This window comes from Pseudorasbora parva, chromosome 2 (genome assembly GCF_024679245.1).
Source record: "Pseudorasbora parva isolate DD20220531a chromosome 2, ASM2467924v1, whole genome shotgun sequence".
Lineage (NCBI taxonomy): Eukaryota > Metazoa > Chordata > Actinopteri > Cypriniformes > Gobionidae > Pseudorasbora > Pseudorasbora parva.
Genome location: NC_090173.1, coordinates 19,402,121 through 19,421,701, shown reverse-complemented (window position 1 = coordinate 19,421,701; position 19,581 = coordinate 19,402,121). Strand labels below are relative to the sequence as shown.

The window sequence follows — 19,581 nt, the reverse complement described above, 5'->3', positions numbered from 1 at the left end:
AAATGTATTGTTACGTTTACTTTATTAACCCTTTCTCTGCAATTATTGTTTAAAAGTTATTATTTTTAAAGTTGCCAAAAAAAATAATGGCCCCAAGAAGATTTTGTTGCATAAATATTTGAACATGCAATATGTCAAAAGAAAGAACAGACCGTATGCTTACAAAAAGAAAGAAAAAGTTTCATTTAAAAATAAAAAAGCAACTTTGACAAAAATGTGATTTTTCTCAGCTTCTGTATGGGATTCAGAACTATGAACAAAACACAGATGGAGTCCATCAATCATCTTTACATTCCTATAGCATCCTAGGTCGACATTTCATTCAGTAACATTAAGCGATTTTGATGTATATGCTGTTTAATGTTGATGATCACGTTATTTTACATTTGCGTATGATTACATATAATATCACTCGTTGGTGCATCTTTTTCTGTGTTTGGATCAGGACATTCTGTACCCTTTCAGAAGATGTGTCATAACCCCTGAAGATAGATGACAGAAGGTAGATTGTGTACAACAGGGGCCTCTAGGCCTTAGAAACCTGCATATCAAATATGATGCAGTAGGCTTTGGCCCATTCGCCTTATTCACCTGGCGGCCATTTTGAAAACTCTAACGCCGTTGTGGGGTACACAAACCCGGAAGCTGGACTCCGATGCAGTACTAATCAGCAGCAGCATTCTGTTTCACTGCACTTCATCACTCAGGAAAAAATCCTACAGAGGACAAACCTTTCACCGTTTTCCGGAGGATAAGGGATTACATGGAGAGTGGATTTAAAAAAATATCAGAAGGGATCCTGGTCGTAATTTCTGCATTTTACTACAGACGAAGTTCGAAAGGCTCAAGCAATAGCAAGACTGGGACATGTCAAGTCAGCTTTATTTAGCGCTTTTACAATACCGATTGTTCCAAAGCAGCTTCACGGTGTTAAACAGGACAATATTGCAACAAAATTTGATTCGGCTGCAGTCATTCTGGAGAAAACGGTGATGTTATCAACTTATTTTAATCTATCATATAGTGTCAACGTGGGCAGATCAGTATTATAGTTGATACAGGTAATTTACATGTGGGAGATATGTACGTATAAGCTACTGGATCTTCATATGTGTAAAATAAAATGTCCATTTATCTAAAGAATAAAGTACAATTTTATGACACATGGATGATGTCTTTCATAACTTTACAACTGAACATCAGAAAGAAATAAGTCATTCAAACACATTGATAGGCATACTGGTCTAGGTTTGTAAATGGTAACTATGTACATTTATTGGTATGGAGGAATACAAATGGCCTGCTTGTATATCGTAAGTATGGAAAAACGTACCAGAAAAGGGCAGAACATTAGAAATTACATTAGGAGGAAAATTAAAAAACATTAACAAATGAAAACTTATTACATATTATCAGTGAAAACATATTATCAGTGATGCATTACATGATTTTGTTACACACAGCAGGCAGAAAGTGAGTGAAACAGAATGCTGCTACTGATTAGTACTGTATCGGAGTCCAGCTTCCGGGTTTGTGTACCCCACAACGGCGTTAGAGTTTTCAAAATGGCCGCCAGGTGAATAAGGCGAATTCACACCAATACAAATGTTCGGCACAAAAATGTGCTCAAATTTTCAAAAAACATTTAATCTGGTTTAAACATTATCTTATATTTGGAAAAAGTCTGCTATAAGAAACTGGTCGGGTTTTGATGGCTGGGATATATGCAACCAATATGAAATGTTTTAATGTTTGAACAAATGTTTCAGTAATTAATGTCTACAACAAGAACAAGATGAGAGATTTTGAACCCACCATGCCACCTCCATCAGTGAGACAGGTACAGCGGCAGCATAAATGGCCAGGTCTCCGTACAGGTACACGATTATGCAGATGTAGAACATGTTGACACCAACTGCAGAAAGAAACAGAATCGTGTTTCAGTCTGAAGATTCATGGCTTTACATAAAACATCACATCAAATACAAACATGTGGAGAGGTCCACAGAACATGAAGATGAGCAGCATCATTCCCTAGAAGAATCCTTCACAACACTATAGATGCTAAATGCATAGAGCTGCATCAGAGCTATATAAATCATCCTAATTAAAGAAGCAAGCACTTCATTATGAAATTCCCCCCTGCTCTTCTCGTCATTAACCCCACACTCCTCTTCACCTGTTCTTCCATCCATCCATCACTCAGTCCCTGCTAGTGAGAGATGAGATGGAGAGCATTCAGGGGGAAAACACAGACTGGCTTCACCACAACACACATTCATCATTCACCCGAGCTCCTACGAGGATCTCAAACGGTCTAGCCAACCAATCAACTCATTAATTACTCTGAAGTCGACTAGAGCTAACAGACTATTTAAACTAGATTTAAATACAGGAACATTTACGATATACTATTTTATGAGCTTAATTGAGTCATCCTTCTCTCCACATAAAAAGCAGCAAATGTTGCTGTCAGCTTTAGTTCATTTTATGAAGATGAGTGGTGAAAATCCAGATGCAGTGCTCATTTTACAACAGAAAGATGTTACTTAAAAAGTTAGTTTCTTAAAAAAGGACATTTTTTAAACCATTTCACAGAACCTTCTTGTTTCAATAGGTTATAATGTCTGTGAACAGAAATAGCAGCTTCTTTCTGTATATGCATTTTATAATGTAATAAAAAGAGATGCACCGATAATTCAAATTAGGGTTGATACACCCTGTGGCTGATAACCAATGAATGGCATACATTTTTAAATTCTATACCGTTTTGTCTACATGGGAAAAAAAAAGAGAATAAAAAAAAAACTTTTTTTTCTTTCATCGGAATGGTATGAAACTTGGTAAACGGTTTTGGCACTTGCTATGTGAACACAAAAAATAAAATCATGGACATGATTCTAAAAGGTTAAATTAAAAAATTCACACACTTGTACTCCTCGTTATGACCACATTGGAAACGAATTGGAGAAAAACATTTCACCTAGTGAAAACTTTTGGTAGTACGGCCAAACACAATCTTACTGAAATGTATGGCTTTCATTTTCTTGCCACATGTTTTTGAGAATATATTTCATATAAAACCATTAAAATGTATTATTTTTCATAACAATAAACTTAAAATTCTGTAATTTTTTTAAAGTTTGCTTTTATTTATTTTTAACATTTTTACAAATGTCTTCTTTAAAAAGAGCTCAAACTTTGTTCAAAGTATGTGCTCTAAAGCATTCAAGATTTAAGACCGTGGAAGTATGCTCAAAAAGTGAATAAATGGATTATAAATATAGCACAAATATTATTTGGTACCATAAAATCCCCTAAAAATACAAAATATTAAATAAAAAAAAACATACTAAATATAGTACCGTACATTCATTTGAAAAAAACAACAACAAAACGACGCATGAAGAGCACCATGCCCAAAGTAAATAAATTTAGTGAGTATGCACAAATAAAACATGGCTCAGTTTCTTCCTTCAACTCAATTCTATAGGATTTTACGTTTTATCGCTAATAGTACAATGAGCAATAACATGCATGTAGCACAAACAGTTCAAGACGAGCTACACACCAAAGTGCAACACTTATGGTAGGGCTTTCGAAAAAAAATCCCCATCATGAGTAATAGTAATAGTCTTAGCAAGCAGACCTAAAAACAAAATCAATCATGAGCTAATCTATCTCCTCTGTGGCATTATCCGAAGCGGCCTTCTAATCAACCTGTCAGTGGGAAGGTTACAGCCACTGTGAGCAGCCCAGATAAACCAGCGGCCATGAAGAAACCGGTCCAGTGATGAAATGATGGAAGCCAGGCTTCATGTAGTTCATTTCAGACCACATTACTTACAAAAGCTATTTAACCCAAAGAGTCGCTGTGTGAATTTTCTTTTAAAACAACCTCCCACCTGCCTTGACAATCCTAAAGTCCATTCACAAACATTAAAGCCTTTAACTACAATTCATTTCGGCATATAAAAAATCCTGCCGTTTCTATGCGCTGAACGGCGGCTCATGGATCGATCGCCCCCATTACAAAGGCTGTGTTTAGCAATTGCACTAGGATAAAAATTACTGCATGTCCTAAGACACGAGGGCAAACGAGTATTATATTTAAAGCTACAGTCAATACTAAAGTCACACTAACTTAACTAATCTCCTTCACAGTGAGTTACTCTTCCATTTAATACATTTACGATCAAAGTCTGTTCAGATAGTCATTAGTTTCTCCCAAGTGCACCTCCAAAGTGGCCACTGCACTCCATTCTACGCTGGGAAAGGTCAGAGCGCAGGGAGCTATTTTAACACATCACGCTTAATAGAATAACAAAAAGTCGACAGGGAGAGCGTGTGACGTCTGTGCAGAGAAAACACAAAGCTCTGAAGCTACAAGTGCGTGCTTGTGTTCACCAAACCTGAGTGCGTGCAGCGCATAAGAGGCAGTGCTGGTTTGTTGGAGAGTGTAACAAGTCCACCACCTAGTGGATAATGTTTGCCCCATGCATGAAACAGAAATATATAGCCTTTTTAGTTTAATGTTTTACTTTTCTAATTTTAATGATAACTGTATTAAAGGAATCTGTTTTATCGTTAATGTCAAATATAATACACTTTTTTTATCCAATTACTTTAAAAACAAATCAAAATACTACAGACTATTACCAAGAAAATTCTCAACATCATTAGAAGTCACATTTACACTGTAAAGGAGGAACAGAAGCTGCATCTGAATTCTTAATATAAATATAATAAATGCATAAATGGGAATTAACATGACAACTGCATAATGTTGCAGCTTACATAAAAATTAGGATACCATTACAGGGCAGAACCGCAATTATGGCATCATTATTACCATTAACATTGTAATAATGATCATTAATGCTATTGAATAGAAAAGATAAAGGTTTTATGGGTGGAGAAACGTCTTGTCCTATATATTCTTCTAGGCTACATAGACAAAACAAGTTAAAAATGATTTAGGAATTAGTTTATTGCTTTTTTTAAAATTAAATTACAAAAGTCACATTGGCTATCTTAGCAGCATGAAGAATGAAACTGAGAATAAATGAAATATAGAAAGTGAGCAAAGAAAGTTCCCCATCACTTCACCCTAGTGCAAGGTCAAAGAGTTATTCCCTCTCGCAGAAACTCCTGTTTTTATCATGGAAGCTGCGAGTAGATGATAACATTTTCCACAATGCAAAATTAATCTCTTGTTTACATTGTATCTGCACTTTGATGTTTATGCTCATTCAGTCAGCAAAGGCATGTGCATGGAAAAAACTCAGCGGATTCCTTCATCTCTGATGCCTAACATAAAAGCCTCTGATTGGCTATTAGTATTAACAGAAACGTGTTATAATGGTCAACGCTACAAAATAAATTGTAAACAAAATCTGTGGCAATACAGTTAGATCAGGGGCCTGTTCTTCGTACGTCGCTAACTCAGTTAGCTGGATTTGATTGTTGACGATTTGGCTTGATCTCGGATTGTTTGGTTCTTCATAGCTCATCCTGGATTTGCTCTCATAGTAACAGGTCGGTTAGCTTAAACCTGCTCGGGTGCTTATTTCATGTAAACAGGGTTAGATTGCGTCTTGAGGTGATACTTAAAATCTACTAATCTAAAATGCTACCTTATTACAAGACTTCATTACTGAACCAGGGGCAATAATAATTCAAAATAATAATAAATATAAAAGTTTATTTAAAAATGATATTTTAATGTTGTGTAAAAATTGTGTATAATACTATAGACACAGTCACTTGATTGAGAGATTTATTTGTGAATTATGATGCAATGATTACTTTATAGATGTATTGGAGGTTTACACACATTGTGCCGTTAATCTTCGTCGTGCATTAATTTGAGCGATGACGGATAATATGGGAGTGGCTTGATGCAGCGCAAGAGATGCAGATAATTTAATCTCGACTGTTAAGAAACTTTAATATTGTCACATAACAAATCTGCTTCAAAATGAATTAAAAAAAAATTACAACATTAAAATAAAAATTTAAAGTGTGTACAAATATTATAAAATCGTGAATATAAATAATTGGGAATCATGTTCATCAAAAAAGTGCACATTTAATTTATCTAACTTTTCTGTTGGTTTGGTCATTTGTCTGTTTCCTTATAAAGGTCCAGAAATTCATTTTTTCTTCTTTCTTTTTTTCTTTGACAAGTTTTGTTTCCAGGTGGCTTTTTTAATTATATGATGTCATTACGTTGTCTTGACGCCAGCGAATCGCTGCATTGCTGATCGTGGTTTCGCATCTGCCCTCTTCAGGGAACACAGGCATGAGCAGTGATCTCAGATAACTTAATCCAGATATTTTAATCCAATCTGCAAATTCATTTAAAGAACCAAATTAGCCAGATATCAGTTATCAGGATTAAAAGATCTGGGATCTGTCAAATCATCTCGGATGTATTAAGTCAGGTACGAAGAACAGGCCCCCTGCTCATTTTGCATCAAATCAACACACTTCATTCATTTTCACGTTTCACTTTAACCATGATCGGCGTAACAGAATTTGTTTAATTGTGCAGGGGCATTTTTGCTCATTTCTGTGGCATACTTCCCCCAAGCCCTGTCAATTTCCAACCCTGTATGGAACAGATCAGCAGGCCATTTCTGATGTCCGTCCTTTGCTTGAAGTTTGGAAAAGATGCCAAAAGCAATGCTGTTGAGATATTACAAGGCTGCTCAGGGCACTGTTGAGTCAGCCTTTGTGTAGCGCTGCTCGTGAAATGATGCTTAGGAGGGCAAGAATTCTGAAAATAGGAATCTGTATAAATGACACCTCGGTTTGTAGTTCAAGGTGAACACGTCGTCTTTATATTCATCATAAGATTCTCATTACCTGGGTTTTCCATCTTTAGGCGAGCCTCTCGGTTCCTTATATTAGAGTAGATAAAAGATCTACAGTGAGGTAATCACAACCAAAAGCAATTCAACTAGTTCTAATTGCACCCCATTAACAGCAAATAACCTTGTTCACTGAACACTGAAGCAAAACTTGACCTTCGGAAGCCATCTTTTAAGGCCTGTTTAATAGCCTTATAAAGCTAAACGTCTTAACTGACGATTACATTGTGGTGCATAATGACGCAAAAAGTCTTACCTTTATTAAAAAACATGGAGGCCATTTGTCCCATCTCGACTCTCTCGACAATGTCAAAGTGGTCTATATTCGCGGCACGCTCTGTTACATCAGATGACAAAACCAACAATGACCGTGAGATTTTGATCTTGGGTAACATAGCATTATAGCATAACCATTATATTGACAAAGACAACGCATTACAATACAAACAGCACTTACGGACAGAGAGAATGGGTCTCGTCTCGACTGGTTCTGAACGTCCCCGGATACTGACCTCATCATCTGAATAGTCCGAGCTGGAGTCGCTGTCATTAATCTTAAAATAGTTGCAACAACAAAGTTAGTTTACTAATTCTAGGCCAAAAACAAACACGCTCACAACCAAAAACCTCTAAATTATGTGTGAGCATGTTCACATATACACTACCTCTTTTTTTTATTTTTATACTATGTTCAGCAAGAGTGCATTGATTGATCAAAAGTAACAGTAAAGACATGTATTAGTGGTTCAACGGATCGCAGAACTCTTGGTTTGGATCATACTACGCTCTTTGAGTCATGGATTGATCGGATCATTTCTCGGATCAGGGGGTGGGTACCACAGCAAAAACTATTGCCTAACTAATAAAGTTAAAACATTATTAAAGGCAAGCAAACAGTCAGTAAAAAGATCATATACACTACTCACAAGCATAGATAAATACAATATAACAAAGATACAATTAAAGTACAGTCTAAAATAAATGTAGTATTTATTTTGGCTACAGAAATGTAATAATTTAATGTAAAATAACACAGTGTTTACTGTCTAAATGTAATATGGATTATTTTGTTAAAGCGGTGATTTGTTATTTTATTAACATCAATGACAGACAGCAGCAGGTATTTATAGGCTGCTGCCACTTTAAGAGCCAATGCATAGATCAAATATAAATGATAAACATCTGATTTCTCTCTCAACTCTCCATGTTCATTTAAGACATAACCGAATGCTTTATACGAGTACTTTTTTTACTAGTTTATGAGACATGAAAGGGGAATCAGTTCGGAGCAATTCTCTCTCTCTCTCGCTCTTGCTCTCTCGGCTGTGTGGCCGTGTGCAAAGACAACAGCACGCAAGTTCTCCTATGACTCTTCCTACACTGGAATGGTTTAAAATCTACTGAATGTGTAAACTAGCAAGACAAGACACATTCACGTGATAACCTTTCACCCTATGGCAGTTAAACTTTCAATTCATCCGTGAATCACATGCGTGCTGAACTATTATCTGGGGACCTCTGGTGATTTGTAATAATTGCAGAGAATGTCTGTGATCTTAATCCCGTGCGAATCGGCCATGTCTGTAATTTGTAAAGTAAAAATTCCCCCGCAAATGACCTACCATATTTCTCCGAACACCGAGGTCCTGTGATTATAGCAGTCCCGTGTGAATCGACATCTCTGTGATTTGGCCAGGATTAGGCGGATCAGATATCATTTTTGCAAGTTTTTTTTCTTGCATGTGAGCATTTCTATCTTTATCTTTCACGAAGAAGGAAGGCTGCATTCATTATGCGCAACGTTATGAATTCCCACACAGATTATACTTTCACTTTAGAATGAGTATCAATTTGGGAGTAATCTGATTGAAAGGTGTGTTTAATATTAACATCAATACTGTTCTTAATGAAAAACAGAACAGTACAGTGAAAAGCTTGTTTAAATAGGCGCTTTCACATTTATCATTGAAACTGAATCTTCCGCCGTGTATTGTCAGCTTCTCACTCGTGATAAATGAAATCTGACTCCTGCCGCTGGTCTGAGCTCAGTTCATGGCGTCTGTTCGCTAACTGAACGAAATTATGTTTATTTATTTTTATAAAATAATCAAAGTGATTTCGATACCTGTTTATGATTTCATACAGCTATATCTATAACAAAGTCTTGACATCATACCCGGAGATAAGTCAGTAAATTGGAGTAAAATCACAGGCTTTGCTTATCCCGTGCGAATACGCCACGCAAAACTCAGATGTGAGGGAGTCATTTCTAAATCACAGCGGTCCCTAGATAATACTAATACCGTGCGATTAGTGCTTTAGAAAGCTTTCTGAAGGATAATGTGACACTGAAGATTCAGCTTTGCATCCCAGAAATACATTACATTTTAAAGTATTTTCAAATAGAAAATTACAAAAATTGTAATAATATTTCACAATATTACTGTTTTACTGTATTTGTAATCAAATAAATGTAGCCTTGGGATGCCTTTCAGAACATGAAAAAAATCTTACTGACCCCAAACGTTTGAACTGTGTTGTACGGCTTGTTTAATATAGCTTGTTTTACTTCTATGGTTCTTTTTGGTCATTTTTTGAGCTCTACACCAGACCCCTTTGACTTTCATTTGTCAGTGATTAATCAGCCTAATTTATTTAGAGGTAATATCATAGTTTTGGATCTACACAAGGGTGAGTAAATAATACGATTTTTTATTGGTGAATTGGCCCTTTAAGACAATATTACATATGAAAGATGGTATTTTAGAAAGAACATTTGATTTTTGCCTAAATTCACTCAGCCGTTTGTGCAATATAATATGGCCAAAACAAAGTAGCATTTTGTCATGTCACATTGCAAAATTGCTCTTGACACACTTACTCAGATTAAACAATTTATGCTGTTGGAAAAAAGAGATTCTGATTTTATAGTTGTAAAGGCCATAATATAAGTTTTCTGCATTGTGTAAAACATACTAACCATGGGCCTCATTCTGAATTAGCATCAACACAAAGCTGTTTTAGTACATCAACCCTAAATGGCCTCACTGATAATTCCGTATGATTTAAAAGTCTCATCCACTTTCTGGCTTGATTACCTGCAGTGGGACACCTAACATTTCTATGATCAGTGTAATTTCCATAGGGATAACCCTGAGACTCATTAAAAACAGTGTTTGAGGGTAGCCAGGATAAACTGGTGATGTCACTAACCTCTTCCTGTTCTCTCCTCTTCCAGCGGAGCTGGGCATTGGCAGCAGCCATGGCTTCAATCACAAATGTGGTGGTCATGAAACTGAGGGACGACAGAAGAGACTTAAAAACACCATTTCATGTGCAGCATGTAAAACAAAAAATAAAAAAGGAAAGGAAAAACAAGACACAATCAAAAAAATATGTACTGAAATAAAACAAACTGCAAAAATAATTGCTTTTAAAAACGTAGTGAAAAACAATGTGGAATACACACAGACATGTTGGGATTTTGTGTTTTATGGGGACTTTCCATCATTTTTATTCTGTACAAACATTTCTTCCCAGGGGGCGGCCAATCCTGTTGCTGAAGATCTGCCTTCCTGCAAACACAACTGAACCAGATCTTCAGGAGCACTTGATGATTACAGGTGTGTAGGAATTAGGGTCGGATCTGAACTCTGCAGTCAGGTAGATCTTCTGGAACAGGATTGGGCACCCCAGTTCTATCCCATAAACTAAACTTTAAACCTAACCCTTACACTGTCTACACACACTTAGCTGTATGCAACAGCTGTCACACCGAAAGCTTGAGACGATTTACACAGAATGCGACAAAGCAACCATTTCAAATCCATTTTTGCGTCAAAAGTAGCACACGTGCTTGAAGTGCGTCAGAAATAGAAGGGGGCATCAGTTCACTCTCAGGAATGTTCTGTGTAAAATTGTCCGTTTTTAGGTACGGGGCCTATGGCGCGACGATGTAAAACTACTTGATGTCTTGCTCTGGGGGCAGTCATATGCATATGTATTTGCCCGTGTGTAACGACCCTGAGTGTTTCTCTCTACCCATTGGTGGCAGACTGTGGGAGTTTCTGAGTCACACCCTCTTCTTAATTGATAATTTGTAGATTAGGGTATTTAAGTGCTCTTTGTTTTCATTTGAGTTAGCACTCTCTGTGAGATAGTTTCTCACGGGAGTGGCTCTTTGCTTTTCATTTAGTTTCTTTCTTGTACCTTTCTTATATCATGTAGCTTTAATATTTTGTTTATATCTTTGTTTCTTTAGTTCCCTAGACTTATGTTTGTTATTTGTAATTATTGTTATATTTGTTAATACCAATAAATATAATTTACTTTGATTAAACGTTGGTGTTTGATCCCTCTTTTATGTTGCGACTTAAACCGAGCTGGTCGTAACATAAAATTGGAGGCTAGTCCTGAATTGCTGCATGTGTAAGTAAGTGTATATTGCACTATATAACACCGTGTGATGTCACAGAGCTCTCAAAGGCAAAAATACAAAGGCGTGCACATCCTCAAACCCACACAGGGCTCAGGTGCAGGACAAAATAAATAACTAAAGCAAAAAAACAAATGTGATGTAGACACACTGATATAACTGCTCCAATTTATTGCGACATTTCGACCAACAGGTCTTCGTCAGGCACAATGACCTGTTGGTCGAAACGTTGCAATAAATTGGAGCAGTTGTATCAGTGTGCGAACATCACATTTGTTTTTTTATGTCAGATCCCAAATTATAATATCGTGTTTTCTTAAGCTTGAGCTTTGATAATGAGGAGGACGTTAAGCTATGAAATTGGCAGGACGTTTTAATGGTACAAAGACCTCTTATATGTGACAGATCAAGACACATTTGATTTCTCATGTCATGACCCCTTTAAATACATCACTCAGTCCTAGTATAAAATATGACAAATTGTATGTCATATATATTACATCAGTTTCATTCGGACATATCCTCTCATAACCTGTATTTAAAGACCACTGCTATCTGCTCTCTTTCTCATGCCGTTTCATTGATATACCGCTTCTTTCGGATTCATCTAAACACTCATAACTCCCCCCAGGGCTCTGTCAGCGACTCAGACAGCTGGCAGGTTGGCAGAGGTGATAAATCTGTTTTGATGGCCACAGCACCAGAAGTAACAGGGTTGAGAGGTCAGCTAAAGATGAGCGAGTGACAAAGAAAAATAGCAGGCAAAGAAGCCAAAAATACATAATGTGCTCTTATTGAACACAAGATGAGGCAGAGACAGAATTATACTTCTCAAATTCATGCCTTTCTACACACAATTTAGTTTTCAAACTTCAGTTCACAGTTCAGTTCGCTGGGTTTGTTTGGTCCAAACAGTGCTTTTACACTGCCAGCATTTGTTGCGTGCAGCTGAACCAATGGAGTGTGTATTGCAGACGAATATCGTCCATTCTGTCACCTTTTCCAGTGTTCTCCTCCAACCCGTCTGTCTCGTTCTTTGATTTATGATGGGCAGCAAATCTGCAGCAAATGCGACCCCTCTGCAAATCTGTTCCCCTTTGTCTCAAACATAATGAATATAACATGCTGTATATAGGTAGTTTACGCGATAAACATAACCTTAAAAGTTACGATATGCCTCTAGTTTTAATAATTGAAACAGGCCTTTGAACTATAGGCAAAAACTTGTAACAGTGATGTGTTTTCTTTTTTTTTTTTATACAGCACTGGATGCTTATAAAACACACACTACATGATTCAACTTGAGCAGTGCAGCAAAAATAGACTTGGGGCCGAAACGATCGCGGTACTGTCACTTCTGCTCTGCGACACGCTGCGAATGCTCTAATCTGCTAACATGGTTCTCGAGAATAAACTTGCTGTGTGTTAGGATAAATGCGCTCATTGTATGTGCATAGCCTACATTTGATGCTATTTTAAGAACTAAAAAAAGAATGCCATATACACCTAGGATGACTTGAGGATGAGTTCATTTTTGGGTCAATTATCTCTTTAAAAGGAATCCAAAAAGTTATGGAAAACAGAATTTGGGAAAACTACATTGTTATTTAATGCAACACAAATTCAAACCTTTTAAGAGTCACTTGGGGCCAATGTTTTTGCTTTTTACTAGGGCAGTCAAATGTTTAAAATATTTAATTGTGAATAATCGCATTATTGTCATGAGTTAACTCGCCAATAATCGCAACTTAATCGCACATTTTATCATTTGTAAATGTATCTTAATGTTTTATGTTTTTAATACTCTAATCAACATGGGTATGGACAAATATGCATGCTTTATGCAAATGTACATTTATTATTGGTGAAACCATACTCAACAGAGCATGAAGACTTGACATGTATCAAAGGTCACAGATGTTTTTTCAAAGACCTTGTTCATGTCTCTTAAGCCTAAGCTTAAAAATTCAGAATAAGCAGTGATTTCTCTCATTTTAAGGATATAAATAAAGGGAGTTTTTACACTGGCAGTTTAATTCTGAACAGGAAACAGTTCGTATGAAAAACTGGTTATGTGAAAGCTGTCATGCGGACCTGGGAGTGCACCAGAACCACACCATACCTGGAGGAGGTCCATATTCACCACGATTAGGAATATAGGGCTGTCCCTTTAAGAGCTGGAATATAGTGTGGCCCCTTTAAGAGATGCGCGCTCCTTATAGGACAATTCACCATGACGTCACAACAGTAATAAACGTTCTTCCGGGTGGCAAAAGCCGAAGCGTTCCTATGGCAACGCTAGTAAATTACTTGGGATTCAGACAAAGTTAACATGATTATTGAGGGACTGATTAACTAATTCATGAGATAGCAATACATGAAATGCCTAACCTTGATGAGGCAACGTGGGGGAGAGGACGCTGGCGTTGTCTGTTCGCCGCTTCTCCACACACAAATCATGTTACTGTACTATTAGATTTAGATTTTATTTTATTTTATTATGTTTGTGACTAGTCTAACAGTCAGAGCTACAATTGGGACTTATGCTGATTGTTGGCAGCCACTGAGAGGACGTTGTTCACCGTTCGCCGTTTTCCACCGCTTCTCTGATGTTTTTGTTTGAATTGCTGCGGTTGGTTCTGGTTTGAAGGACATTTGATGTTGCTCGCCGTGGCTGCTCACTGGTGGTCTCCCTCAGGCTTGAGCTGCATGGTGTCTGAAGTTTGCACCGGGCTAGCGTCATTCGGGCCAGCGTCATCGGCGTCCAGCATGATGTTGGGATGCTCCGCTTCTCGGCTGCGCCGCTGTTCCGACTCTTGCATCGCGGCCGTGGAGCAGCTTGGACTTCTGCGTCGACCCCAGTGTGTCCACAGAAGTGCCCGGAAAAATGTTCTGCCTCCTGCATGGTGCTGCGGCGATCCCCATCGTTTGAATCGTCATGAAGACCCATCATCTCTGGTCTTCAGCTGTCATGCCTCGACGACATCATCGGGACACTGCCGCTGGGAGAAATTTAAAACATGGAGTGGACCACAGTGTGCTGCGGAGCTAACAGAGACTTCCACCATCAGCTCTGTTTCTGTTCACCATCAGCTGTTTTCTGTTCACCATCAGCTCTGTTTCTGTTCTGTTTTGTTGGTTGATTGTTTGTAGTATCCATTTTTACTTATTATTCATTGTTTTGTTTTGGGTTTTTTTTCCCCCCTTTGTTGCACTTTGAGATTCTTCGGAATGAAAAGTGCATTATAAATAAAATCTATTATTATTATTATTATTATTAACCTTGGTCTAGTAGATGTAGAGCTAGTCTAATACCACAATTTTTAAATGAGCTTCAGCCTACCATTGAGTAGTTATTTTAGTGACTGTTGCTGTTTGAATTACAATATGTTAGGCTATCGTAGATGGTCTATTTCCCTGTTATCTAACTATTTCCCTGTTATCTAACTATGTTCTCTGCTTTTCAACAAATCATTTGCACACATTTTTTCTTTATTTTCTGTATCTGAAGCTATAGCAGCAACATTGAAAGCTCCGGTGTCTGTGTTTAACACGAAAGCTTGTGTGATCGCGGCCGGCTCGCGGTGCAAAACAGTCGTGCTGTGTACCAGCTGATTTGATGCGATGATCAACTTAAATGACTTGTAGCATTTGCAATATCTCACGAACTCACGATGTTAAAATATGTTATATTTATCATTTTATATGGAGCTAATCGCTACACCTGTTAGCAGTCATAATGTAAACATCCATTATTGATATAAAATAGCCAAAATCACATGAACAATCACACAAAAACCTTATTCCATAGTTATCGTGTGTTTATAAGCTTCTTAGTTCACGCGTAGAAATGTAGAATAGGCCCGTTCTTCACAGAGCCAGAATGAGGAAATGTCCGAGACAGGAGAAGTGCGTCATGCGAGGGCGGTGTTGAGCAATATCAAAAAGACTGACAGATCAGAGGGCAAATACCGTATTTTCCGGACTATAAGTCGCACTTTTTTTCATAGTTTGGCTGGTCCTGCGACTTATAGTCAGGTGCGACTTATATATCAAATTTAATTCATACTGACTGACAAGAATAAACATATAGCCGCGAGAATGCGCTCTATGCTGCTCCTGTAGCCTAATATTTACTTATACACAACAACTTAGAAAGACTGAACACAAACAAAATGCTCCCATAAAGGAAATCTTATTCTGCAAAATACAAACAGCATGTAGTAAAACATGCAGCGGAGGACGATTCTCACAGCATTCGTCTCGCGCGGCAGAGCCTCTCCCGGCAGAGAGTTCAAGCCTCTGTGGACTCGTTCCTTCAGCTCTGGCCATCTTGCTTACAGTCCGCAAGTAGATTTCTTTTTCTTCTTCATCACAATTAAAGTAACCTCTGCTTTTCGCCAGTCCCTTACAAGTTTCTCACTCACTTCAAACTTTCTTTCTTCTGCTCGGGTTATGCAGTGAAGCGGGCACGAGCGAGTGCACGCGAGCAGGTGGTCGCATGCGCGCGCGGGTGGTCGCGTGCTCGCATGCGCGCGGCTCCAGCTCTGCCCTAATGCGACTTATAGTCCAGTGCGACTTATATATGTTTTTTTCCGCGTCATGACGCATTTTTTGACTGATGCGACTTATACTCCGGAGCGACTTATAGTCCGGAAAATACGGTAAACGCCTGATGACTGATATCCGATGCATATCATTAAGAAGAGACACAGAGAGAGGTCTGCGTACGTTTTAACTCTTTTATATCGAATAATTCCGTGAGAAATTAATAGAAATGGTATTCTGTATGACGAAATATTTTGCAAACGTAATATGTCAATATTTCTCCAAATATGAGGACTTTTAAACTAAGAGCTAAACTGAAAGCTGTTCCTTGCAATCTTGGTGAACACAAATGAGCGAGTGCAGACGAGAGAATGAAAGTGTGCCTAAATAATCTATTCAAAATATCATTCATAATGGATCGAAAATAATGCACTCCTGACAAAAATTAAGAAATTAATGTCACTGCAACCCAGTTTTATCATAAACAGTGTTCAAATATCGAAGCTGGAGTCTTTTATTTTTTTGATGATACTGAGTTTGTCCAGATGAAGTAATGTAGTGTGATGAGCAGTGAATGTTGAACAATAATAATCTGAGGCCGTATGATCTTTGAATCGTAAGGGGTTAAAAGAGATCTAAAGTTTACTAATATTAGTCTCGAATTTCCCCAGCTGAAGATAATTATGCTCTGCTATGATTTTGTAGATGGACCGTTTTAAGGAAACATTTTTTTGTAGCGCCTCTTTTGACAACGTCCACTCGCTTTAGCCTTCTCACCCACAGGTTTTGTTGGATATATTTACTTCTTTCTGAATGAAATCGATAAAATCCTACACCTTTTGCTGTATATATGATGCCGCAACCCCAAACACAACACGTTTTCGTCAGTTTCAACTTTAATCAACAACAATGTTCTTAACTATGTTACTGTTTACAGTAGTCGGCTGATCTCTTCAGTTTGTCAGTAGAAGCCACTCGCGTTCTGCCACCCAGAAGTATCTTGAGGTGATTGTTTACAAACATTCTGAAATGCTAGTATTTTGTGTGTGCGCCGAACAGTGTGAGAAACACGGACTCGGGAGCGCTCTTGTTCAGAAAAGTAACCCGAGTATTCGTTTTAGCCGACTGTAATGCAATAAAATGCAATTTAGTTCAATAAAACACGTACTGTAAGTGGTGAGGGTGTTAATGACTTTCCTCAGATATGCGCACGTTTATAAAAATTAGTGCCGTTAAAATGAATTTGCGTTAACCCGTTATTAACGTTAATTTTGATAGCCCTACTTTTTACCATTTATTCCCAAAATATGTACATTGCATTCAATACTTATAATATCAAAATAGTGTACATTGTAATAAAATTGATGAATCATTGATCCCACTGCAGTGTGTGTGTGTGTGTGTGTGTGTGTGTGTGTGTGTGTGTGTGTGTGTGTGTGTGTGTGTGTGTGTGTGTGTGTGTGTGTGTGTGTGTTTTTTGGTAAATAGTACACACATGCTTTGGCAATGTAAACAAGGATGGTTCATACATGGATTCAAAAGAAACGCCACAGGGGTTAACACACTGATAAAACAACCCAACTGTTGGAATATTAGCAGTTGGTGTTTGCAGATAAAAAGAGAGAAAGAAACAGATTGTGATGGATTTAAAAAAAAATCCTAGAGGGAGAGCATACCTCATAAAAGCCAAAAATGTGATGAGGGAGACACTGACTACCCAGCCAGCTGCTGCAAAAGCCTTGGGCATGGTCAGGGCACCCGTGCCAACAATTAGATTGAACATGTACACCAGGCCAACCTATAAAAACACAACACAAACACGTCTAAAGCGGATTCAAGGTTTTCAGACATCACAGATAAAAAGAAAATGTATAACAAGCACTAACGTTTTACAGTGCACTGCAGATTTATCACACTAAGGTGCCATTATGCATCATCTAGCTTTCTCGCAAAGATGATGTGTCTGGATTTTTTCACTATCATGCCTTTCAAAAAGCTGATGTATGTGATAATTTATTTAAGTGACACTGCATTTCCTCACACTTGAGTGTGCAAATCACAAACCGAAGTCGACTGAAAATTACTCATGAGCTTTGCATTTTATCTACTGTTTATTCCTTCAGAAAATGGGCATTTCCCTTATGATTACCTAAAAAAATTAAATGCTTTCCATTAAGTAATGCGAGCAAAGCAAAGTAGGAAATGAACACAATGACACTTTCTGTGCCTTACTTTAAAACGTATTGATTCATTTGGCTTATTTCAAGGGGGTTCTTTTCAAAAAGAGTTGGCAAATTAAAAAAAAAAAAAAAAAAAATTCTCATTAGAAAATAAAAAGTGAGTTGTAAAGCCCTGTGTAATTTATGGAAAGAGTTAATGCGATAAAGACTTTGTAGAAGTATCTTTTTTGATGTTCATTTTAACAATTAATTTGTATATGTCTAGACATAGCATTTCCCCATATTGTCAGATGGAAAAGAAGACTAATTGCCAAAAACACACACAAGTCTGGATCATACACTGCTTTCTGCTGATTCTAGTTTCTCCTGGCTCCTGAGCTTTCATTTCCCCTTTAAATGAGTGTGTTGTTAGAATCACATGACTATAAAAGTGACATAAAGGCATCTAACAAACTTATAACAACTGTTCTCAACTTACATTTTTGGAAAAACTGAGAAAAGAGTACTAAAAAGGTTTTAATCACAGTTCATCAAATCCTAACCCATTTAATGAATGCAGGTAAGAGAAGAGACCTTTAATTACAGAGCAACAGCAAACATGTCACATGACTCAACTTGACATGATAGTTTTCTGTTCTGTGCTGTCACAAGACTTTATATAAAGACACAAAGAGCAACTTCAAACAACTTAAATCGATACCTACTCCACGTGCAACTTCTTAGAAGTAATACTTACAAATGGTGAGTAAGGCTCGCCTGTTTCTGTAATGCCACCAGCCATCTCGAAGCGACAAACACAACTCTCAAATGTAAAATTGTAACTACCCTGCGGAAAGAAAACACTGTTTTAATATTTAATACGCTATAATTTTGTCAAAGGGACATAAGAAGGCTAGTGTAACATGACTAGCATCAACCGTTGCTTACGTTCACTCAGCTGTCAGGCAGATTTAATAAGTGTATACAACCATTTTTTCAGTGTTCAACTGCCTTATGAGGTTTTATGGGAGTGTTTTATCACAGCAAATGTATCACATGCAGGTAACTTTGTAAAACCATTGTTTTGCTAACAGAAAAGGCTCACCTGTCACCGTTCGAAGCGACTCTAGTGGTCAAAAGAAGTCAGGAAGGCACGCGACTGTCTTTCTTGTAACGTCTTCACTGTCAGCAACGCACCTCGATAGCAAATGCAGCGTAATAACAAAGTAGAGCGCATCGTGCACACCTCCCCATTATTTTATTAGTGGTTAATTAAGACAGGCTGCACAGGTTTCTCTGTTTGAGAAAGCATATCCATTAAAAGCAGAGTAAACAGGACGTCAGCAGGAAACGGTTCCCGATAGAGCGTGTGGCGTAGCGATCGGAAGTGTTCGCCGATTGGCTGGATTGTGGTGACGTTTTTGTAACGTTTGCAAAATAGATTTGAATTATTATTCAAGTTATTCACTAATTTAGTAAGCAATTCATAATTTAGAAACGTAGTTTCACAATAAAAAAAGAAAGAAAATGTAGCTTATATATTAAATGTTTGATTAGGATGACC

General features: G+C 37.6%; 1 protein-coding gene across 1 annotated transcript in view; it reads right to left on the bottom strand.

Annotated features, from left to right (window-relative positions):
* Positions 1-19,391, bottom strand: part of tmem104 (transmembrane protein 104) — a 63,251-nt gene extending 43,860 nt beyond the window's left edge. Inside the window, exons 1-7 of the mRNA XM_067458467.1 lie at positions 19,123-19,391; positions 18,775-18,864; positions 17,535-17,656; positions 10,089-10,170; positions 7,333-7,429; positions 7,132-7,212; positions 1,816-1,915 (exon numbers count right to left, since the gene is read on the bottom strand). Coding sequence (XP_067314568.1) covers positions 1,816-1,915; positions 7,132-7,212; positions 7,333-7,429; positions 10,089-10,170; positions 17,535-17,656; positions 18,775-18,819 — 527 coding nt within the window. The 5' untranslated portion in view covers positions 18,820-18,864; positions 19,123-19,391. The remainder of the gene's footprint in view (positions 1-1,815; positions 1,916-7,131; positions 7,213-7,332; positions 7,430-10,088; positions 10,171-17,534; positions 17,657-18,774; positions 18,865-19,122) is intronic.
* Between the last annotated feature and the right edge of the window lie 190 nt (positions 19,392-19,581).